General features: G+C 38.8%; 1 protein-coding gene across 1 annotated transcript in view; it reads left to right on the top strand.

Moving 5' to 3' along the window:
- Nucleotides 1-2,196, top strand: part of EFNA5 (ephrin-A5) — a 109,174-nt gene extending 106,978 nt beyond the window's left edge. Inside the window, exon 5 of the mRNA XM_010007231.1 lies at nucleotides 1,987-2,196. Coding sequence (XP_010005533.1) covers nucleotides 1,987-2,108 — 122 coding nt within the window. The 3' untranslated portion in view covers nucleotides 2,109-2,196. The remainder of the gene's footprint in view (nucleotides 1-1,986) is intronic.
- The last annotated feature ends 6,375 nt before the right edge of the window (nucleotides 2,197-8,571 follow it).

Here is an 8,571-nt window from a genome sequence, read left to right as displayed (position 1 = left end):
CAGCAGGAGTAAATTTTTACAGATTTGGAAGAGTTTTCCCCAAATATGTGAAAGAAGGTAGAGCTGACAGAATGAGGATATTTTTTCTCTGTAACTTCTTTGAGTACAATTTCATTGGGAAGCTGCTTCTGTGCATTACTGTATTCTCATTGCAGTGTCACCAAAGTACAAGAGTGTAACTCTGAAGTGAAGTGTGAAACAGCTTTTGCTACTAACAACCACTGGAAGTGGCAATTTTCAATAGCCAGCATTCACTGAACTTTTTATATTTCTTTGGAATAATTCTGGAGGAAATTTATTAGGGTATCATTCAGGGCTGAAGTTCCTAGGAGGGTCTCCTTGGTATACATGGTGAAAAGCTGTAACTGAAGTAATTCCGAACAGACTTTCCCTCTGATATCGGTGGACTTTGATCTGGTTACGTCCCTCCTTAAAAATGTCAACATATTTACAGCTGATCAGTGCTTGCTTGTCATACTTTTGCCTTGAGCAAGACTGAAGACCTGTTGATAAGCCTGTTGTGATTGTAGCTTCCATTAGTGCTGGAAAAAAATGTGAAAGATTGTTAATCCAGTTTATTGTGCATCTTGCTGTATAACCAAGTGGGGATGAAGAGCCTTAAGTTCTCTCTCAGAAGCTCCACCTGCTTTTGTGCTAGATGTCAAGGGTACAAAGAGGAGGGAGCTTGTTTCTAGCTAAAGCTGAGCAACATGAAAGGCTCCATGCCAAAGTGGCATGGTGGTCCCAGTGTCCTGACTCCTGCTTCCCTTAGTGCCTTTAATTGGCATCGCACAGCTCTGACCCATTGTAATCCTGGCAGTGCAATTTGTTGAGATGGGAGCTATGAGAAAATATGTTGTAGATATGTCAACACGTGTCATAAAATGGAGGAGCTTATTACACTAAATATTGAGATACCATTAAATTTCCTGGAAACTTAGTCACTCCAAAATAAGGTATGTGTACATTTTGAGGCCACTTCACACTTCCCAAAATGGTCTAGCTTATTTTATTCATTTACACTAAGAAAATTCAAACCCAGAGATGACTTTTCATGGCAAGCTAAATTAGATAGCTGTGGATATGAAGGGCTTTGCAGAGAGAAATACCATACATACAAGAACACTGAAGTTGAAGTTTACTTGACTTACCTTTTTTATAGTACATAATTTTAAGTTTAAAAAAGTAAACAGAGCTTGATTTGGTATTGTAAATTCAGTATCTCTGCTGTGTTTTCTCTGCCACTAAAGTATAAGTTATTTTCTTAACGTAGCAGTTGGGCTTTTCCTTTAGTTTTAGCTGCATGTATGTCAATCTCAGTTTTGTGTGTCATAAAAGGGTAGTATGTTACCTATAAACTTTTCCAGTTTGAGTATGTATTGTATGAAATCTGTGATTGTAACGTCTTAGCCTTTAAAATTCTGCTTCAAGAAAGGGAGACTGGTCTTACATTTCCTGCATATCCCCAATTGTGGTATACTTCAGTGGAAATTTTACACATGGAAGTGGAATATATGTGTGGGTTTAAAGGCTGTAATTTCAAATTCAGGAGCCAAAATCTGTAACTCATAGGGGGATTAGCGACAAAACTAATGCTGAGCACATGCAATTCTTCTTCAAACCCCTTTGAAAATCAGAGGTTTTTATTTAGCTGCCTCGCTATTGACATTGCTGTCTAATGAGCCATCCAAAGCAACAGCTAAGGTGTTTTCTTTGAGGAGGAATCTTTCATTCCTCAGTCTGTTGAAATCAGACTTACTTTCTGCTCCTCTTGTCCTCAGTGGGAATTTTGCCAGTAAAAAATGCAGGACTTGGCCCTGCATTGGTTGCATAATGAGGTATTATACGCTTGTGGAAGTCAATGACAGCCCAAGGTTCATTGCCTTATTTCATAAAGGCACTGAAATCTACTTACAGTTGTCGGCTCAGTGAGAGTTTATTAAGGATGCAAAATCTCATTGCATTGTATGTTTTCTGTTTGAACAGATGATACCGTACATGAGTCAGCTGAGCCATCCCGTGGTGAGAACGCAGCACAGACACCAAGGCTACCCAGCCGGATTTTGGCAACTCTCTTGTTCCTCCTGGCAGTGCTTTTGATATTATAGCACACTATGCTCCTGCAACCTGTCACAGAAAATATCAGGGTCTTGGAACATCAAAGATCCACCTAACTGCGCATCCCAGAAAAGGAACTTTATTGTTTTTGCAGATGTCAAATTGTTATTTTTCCCTTTTTCTTCTCCTGTTTAGCCTGAACTCAGCAAAAATTTGAAGGGGATAACTAGCTTCATCACCCATCCCTACCTACCTTGTGACTTTCTTAACCCTTCTAATAAATAAAAGGACTCCAAGTGAAAATGCCAAACTTTAACAGTGACACTAGTGATTCTTATTTTCCTCTGCTTTCTCCTTTAAGAAGTCACCTCTGTTAGCTCACACTGACATCCATATGTGGACATGGAAGAACAGTGGTAGATGCAGTCAGTGAAGGATAAGCAAAGTAAGTGAAAGCCTGGGAGAGTTTTTCTCTCCAAAATAATGTTTATGCCTTTTTGTTCAGCATTGTCAGATGATCATGCAAGGCATTGCATCACCACATCAGGACTGGAGGGGAAATCTTAAGAACAGGTATAACACTGTATCCTCAAAGGAGTTTCTGTATGAAGAGGCTTCTGAAAGAGAAAAATGTTTCTTGAAACATCTTTAACAGTGAAAATTGTGCTCACAAGTAGAAATGCTGTCTTTGTGAGAGGAAGAAGTTAGTGTTTAGGGATGTTAGCACACAGCAGGCAAGGTCCGATTTAGGAAACTTCACTGGGGGTGTTGAGTGCCTCTGTTATTTCGTTTTAAGGGGATAATGCACACCGGAGTATTTTATTTGGAAACAAATCACCGTGGTGCTATAATTTTTTTCTTGAAATGCAGAGGCACTTTTGAGAATAAAGTGACCTTCCCCAGCGCTGACTTAGTAGCTGATAGCTTTGGATACTGCTCTGGGTGTTAATACAGAACATCAGTGGCTAGAGGAAACGTGTTTGGGACACAGGATCTCCACTGTGCTCTTGATTTGTCTCTCCTGCAAGTTCCTCTATCATGGGAATAAGCTACATGTAGAAAAAGCAAGAACAGTCTACAAGCATCGTTTGGTGAGGGGAAAGATCACAAGTGTGGAATATAAATTCAAGTGCTGATTTTTTATCTTTTTCCCTTCTGGCACAGTTTGAAGGGTAGAGGAAATGTGTTTATCTGCCAGAGATAAACTAGATGGCCTCCCAAAGACTTAACAAAATATTTTTTTAAAAATCCACTAGAATAGAAAATACATTATTTAGATACACTTTATGCTGAGAGTGAGTATATATACTTGTCCTATTTAAACATGGGAAAGAACTGGTAACACTTGATGCAATTAGGAAATGGGACTGTCTTGTTTGGTGGAATTGGGAGTGACCCTGTTTAAGGAAGCTAAGCCTTGGCTAATGTAAAATTTCAGAAAGTTGTTTGCCAGAAGTGCAAGCCTTGGTGTATTTTTTGACTAGGCTGCGATGAAATTTGAACTGCAAAGCATAAATCAGGGAGATATCAGACTTTCTAGCAAAAACTGTAATAATTAGGTTAAATGTGAAACAAAATATGGAGTGCATTCAAACAAAGCAAGAGTTTTTCGTATTAATTCTGAAGAAAAAGTCTCTCGTAGCAAAATTGCGTGATACCATTAATGGACAACACTTTGTGGTCCTTCTTTAGTGAAGAAATGCTTTCCAAAAGTTGAAAAAACACTATTGGGAAAAAAAAAAAAAAAAAAAAAAAAAAAAGATGAAAGGGGAAAATAGATTTAAGATGCAAAGGAAGCTGTTTGCCTGATATAATACAATATAGTCATTAATGCAGGGCTTATGCTTACAGGAGAAATGTAGGAAATTTCCTGTAGTGTGAGGTGCACACAAGAAAGATACTCAGTCTAAACAGAGAAGGGAAGTCATTATCTCACTACAGGCTCTCTGGTACTTTTCGCTTTTTAATATATATGTGCTGGTACACAACACTAGTACTACAGTAGATGGGAATGAAAATGCTTTGAATGAGGTGAGCTTAGTCAAAATGCACCTTATCAAATGGATTATTAACCAGAGTAAAGTTAATATTGCATGACAGGCAAGCATATTGAAATTATTAATAGCGATTGCAGGGAGTCATACCAGTAGCCCCTATTTTAGGTAGAAGTGGTGACTTCATTTTTCATCATTTCTCTCTGAAAGATATCAGAGTTCCAGATGTACATTTACCCACAGCAAATTATTTCCACTAGTGTTACTCGCTTCTGGTGAAATTCACCTTTTGTTTTACTGCAGAGCCCTGCGGGGTAGATGAGGAGGAACATGAGTGATGCAGCTGTGGGGCAGGTCCCGGTGTTGCCTGGGGTGGTTGGGAGCATACGGCACACTGGCAGTTTGATGCTTGATGGCATCAGGCAATCCCAGTCACAAGTTCATAAATGCTGATGGGCTTTGTGTTGCACTGCAGATCTCTGGATGCTTTAAATACAACTGTTGGTGCAAATTCACGAGATTTCTGCTCACTTTCCCTTTGTCTGCTCCAGCTGGAGTCTGAGGGACTGATTCTCTCTTCAGCTTAGGTGGTTTTCTTACCCTCATGACCTGCATTCCTGGCTGCCAAGGGCATTGCAAAGTGAAGCAGGGAAAATAGGGATCAGTCAGTTTAGTGGATACTGTGTATCCTTTAATAGGCAAGGTAACATTTTGTGTTCATTTAGAATGTTGTTTTGTACTGTACTTGGATGGCGAAGGAAAGACACGTAAAACTTAAAGCTATGTTCTTTAAATTCTGTATTATTAGCAACCTCTGTTGTATATAGTGTTTGATAATAGAGTATTAATTTGATTATTATGTCTTTTGTAAGTGAGAACAATAGACTTTCAGGATATTAATGCATTGATTGCAAGAAAGATCTTTGAAGCATCAAGTGTGATCATGGCTGAGAACTGAGAGACAAGTGGCCATGATACTGCAGCATACAGGACTCATGTTTGAAAATTGTTCATCTGTTGCAAGACTTCACAATGTCAAGACCTGGAACAACATGACTTTTGATGATCAATGTTTTGTCCTCAGTGTTTAAGGGTCTAATGTTGGAGCCCTGTGTTTTCTGTGTTACTTTTTGTTCTTTTGTATCATTTTTGTTTCTAAAAAGGCTTTGGGGATATAACAACTTCTCTGTTATTTTGTTCAGGTTTATTATTATTGTTGTTGTTGTTATTATTATTATTGTTGTTGTTATTATTATTGTTATTGTTGTTGTTATTGTTGTTATTATTATATTCCTCCTGTTTTCCTTCTGGTTTTGTTTCCATGAACAGTTTTTTTCCAGAAAGGATCTTGCCAGTGTCATGTGTGATACGTGTACATCCTTGGTTTCAGAAGAGCTAGAAACAAATTTGGGAGGTAATGAGAGTAGCTGAGTAGATAGTTTCCTTTCCTATTATAGTTGTGGAAGGAAAACAGTTGTATTTGTACCTGTTGATTCCCACCCCCAGCCCTCAAAACTGAACTTGCCTCAGGAGGGCAATGGTTCATTCACTTTCAGAGGCTTAAGAGTGTTTACTCCTCCCCTCCTTTCATTACACTTGGATTTTGTAATCACCAGTTTTAGTGTATGATCCTTCACACTTCTCTTCCCTCTTCCTGCCCTTTCTCTTCTCCCACCCTCCTCCTTTTTTAATTTGGAGCTGTGAATGGGCATATCTCTGTCTGGTCTGGCATCACTGAGTTTTTCCCATGCATTTGCCCTCGAGCTTCTCAGATGTGAGATGAATCTCCCTACAGTAGGCTTGCTGCCATTGTCTGTACAGTTTAATAGATGCTGGCATGTTGGAGGTTACCCATGAGTCTGCGAAATCTGCTTTCCATGCTTACTCTTAATGCCCCATTGAAGACACTCATTGTGTATGCATCTGGGTATGAAAGTCCAGCTCAGTGTAGTCCTGTGCTTGTACTGCCCTGCTTTGCAGTTTCTTTGCACTTACTGAGTGCTTTTTTTGAAATGCTTACATTATATGAACTTAAAAGAAAATGTTAAAAATACCAAACAACCCAAAATGCCTGCCCCATAAGATCTATGTTTGTATATACACGTGTCCGTACAACTATACTTAAATAAAATTCAAGATTTTCATCATTTTAATTGGTTCTCTTAGGCTACACTCTTTTCAATGAATTATGTATTTATTTTGTGGAGTGTTTGTACTTACCTTACATCTTTTTGGGCAATGAGGAGAATGAGTGGGAAAGTATGAAGAATGCAGTAGGCACAACAACTGACCATCTAGAGCTGTAACACCCAACATCATGGCTGATCTGACCACCTCTGCTCTTCACCTGTTTTTTATGTGTTCATAGCTCTTCCAAGTATGGAAGCTCTTGCAAGAGTAAGGAGCTATGTCAACAAAGTGCTGGAACATTACATGGTTTCCATCATTGCTTTTGCCCTGATCTGGGCCTGCTGAATATTGTTCCTTAATCCTCTGCATAGTAGGTGTTTTTTTGTTGTAACTCTTGCTTCTTGAGGAGCAGAGCCAGCCCCAGAGGTGTGAAAACAGGGCAGTTGCACGCGGTGCCCCTCTGTCCAGGGTGTGCCTCAGACTGAAGAGGAGATTGGGTTGGAAATGGCTTTGAAATCTCAGCTATATTTCCCTGTACCAAAGGGACGAAAAGGGCTGAGAGGGGTGTCAGCCAATGGGGGAATTCAGCAAGGGTGCCTCCTGGAGGGAAGATGAAGAACGTGGAAACAAGCAGTTGGCTCGTTGTTTCTCCTCCGTCTGTCTAGCCCTGCCCCCAGTGGCTGATGTAGTGCCTCTAAAAATGCACAGGACTGGGTTGGGGTTGATGTGTATTTGGGTCTGAAACGGTGGTCTTTCGCAGTGCCCATACATATGATAGGTTTAACCTGAGAATTTAGGTCATAGAAAGTGGGAGGCACATACCAAAACCTATAATAAATGCAGTGTGCATTGAAAACTCATATGTAATTACTCCATGTTAGCATTAAATTCACTGAAAGCTTTTTATTACATTTAATTAGTTGACAGGGCAACAAGTACTAATTACAGCCTACTCTAGCCTTCTTTACAAATGAGAAGTGACAGCTTGGTGAAAGAAGTGTGTATGAGTATTTGATACAAGGAATTGATGCACCAGATTTCTTTCCTCTGGAGCTGTGGTGTTACAACCAGGGCAGGGTAATAAGTGACACATATTCCATATGTCTTAACATAATAGCTGTGTCCAGAAAATATCCTGCAGTCTGACACACTCAGTAGCCTTTGCTCAGAAGGTGCTGCTTTGGCTGTGAATGGTATTTGTTTTCATTTTTCTGCATTAGTGCGCACAATGGGCCTTTGTGCTCCCACATCTTTCCTTCTGTAGAATAATTCTGTTCACAGAGTACCTCTGAGGGCATTCTTAGGAATATTCAGGCATACCTCATACCACTATGATACGATTGTGTGTCAAAAGTGTTGTATTCATTGAAAAGAAAGATTTTATTTATGTAATTTAGAGATATAACCAAGAAGGATGGTTACTTTTTAACAGGCTGTAACACTACAGGATTGAAAATGCCTTCTTCCTTTTAACTCTAGTTTTTCTTATCATTTGCCCTTACTAGGAAGTTTAGTTTAAAACACTGTTTAACTTAGCATTACTGGTATATGCCAAAGAACCCAGATCAAGATCTGGTTATCACTGTAAAGGCTGCAGTACAGACAGATCTTGTAGGAGACAGCAGTTTATCATTGTTTGCTTTCAGCATAATTTCAATTTCCTGCTCTAAATCAAAGGAAGCTGAGGTATCACCAATTTAAGATTTTTGTAAAAATATTTCTCCTAGACCACACTGAAGCTTTTAAAATTAAATATTTGTTCAATGCAAAAATATTCTTTACAGAAAATTAAAAATGGAAGTGATACTGTGAAAATATGTACAAGTTAAGCAGGTTTTTTTCAGCTCTTTCCCCCCATATAAATATGTTGATACCATCAGTCATAGTTAATTCAGAAAAATTCACAAAACAAGATAACTCTTGCAGCCATCTTGAAACACTATTTTTTCCTGTAATGATACTTCAAGCAAGTTCTCATGTCATTTGGTTACACATGGAGGAATATAAATACCAGAAATTGCAGAGCAGCAAGCTAGGTGTGTACTTGGAGGAAAAGAAGAATGTTCTGTTTTGCTTAGAACTTTATGAAAGTATACACTGCATTCAAGACCCGGAGTGCAAAGTGATTTCTAGATGTTTATCCACCTTGCAATATATCCTCTAAACTGAGGAGGGAAGATACCTCTCTCTGTATCTTGAACCTTAGATACATTTTTAGAAACAGCTATCTTTCAATTCTTCTGATAAAAGCATTCTCTAAGTTGTATTTTGCTGACTTAACAATATATATTTTTCAGTATTAATTTCAACATTTCAACACATTTATTTATCCACAGGCAAAAGTTCTGCTTGCAAAACTCAAGCTTTTTTTCTGGACAGGATACTGTAG

This window comes from Chaetura pelagica, unplaced genomic scaffold (genome assembly GCF_000747805.2).
Source record: "Chaetura pelagica isolate M959 unplaced genomic scaffold, ChaPel_1.0 scaffold40, whole genome shotgun sequence".
Taxonomy (NCBI): Eukaryota; Metazoa; Chordata; class Aves; order Apodiformes; family Apodidae; genus Chaetura; species Chaetura pelagica.
The sequence above is the reverse complement of the archived record's forward strand: the minus strand, read 5'-3'. Positions and strand labels throughout refer to the sequence as shown.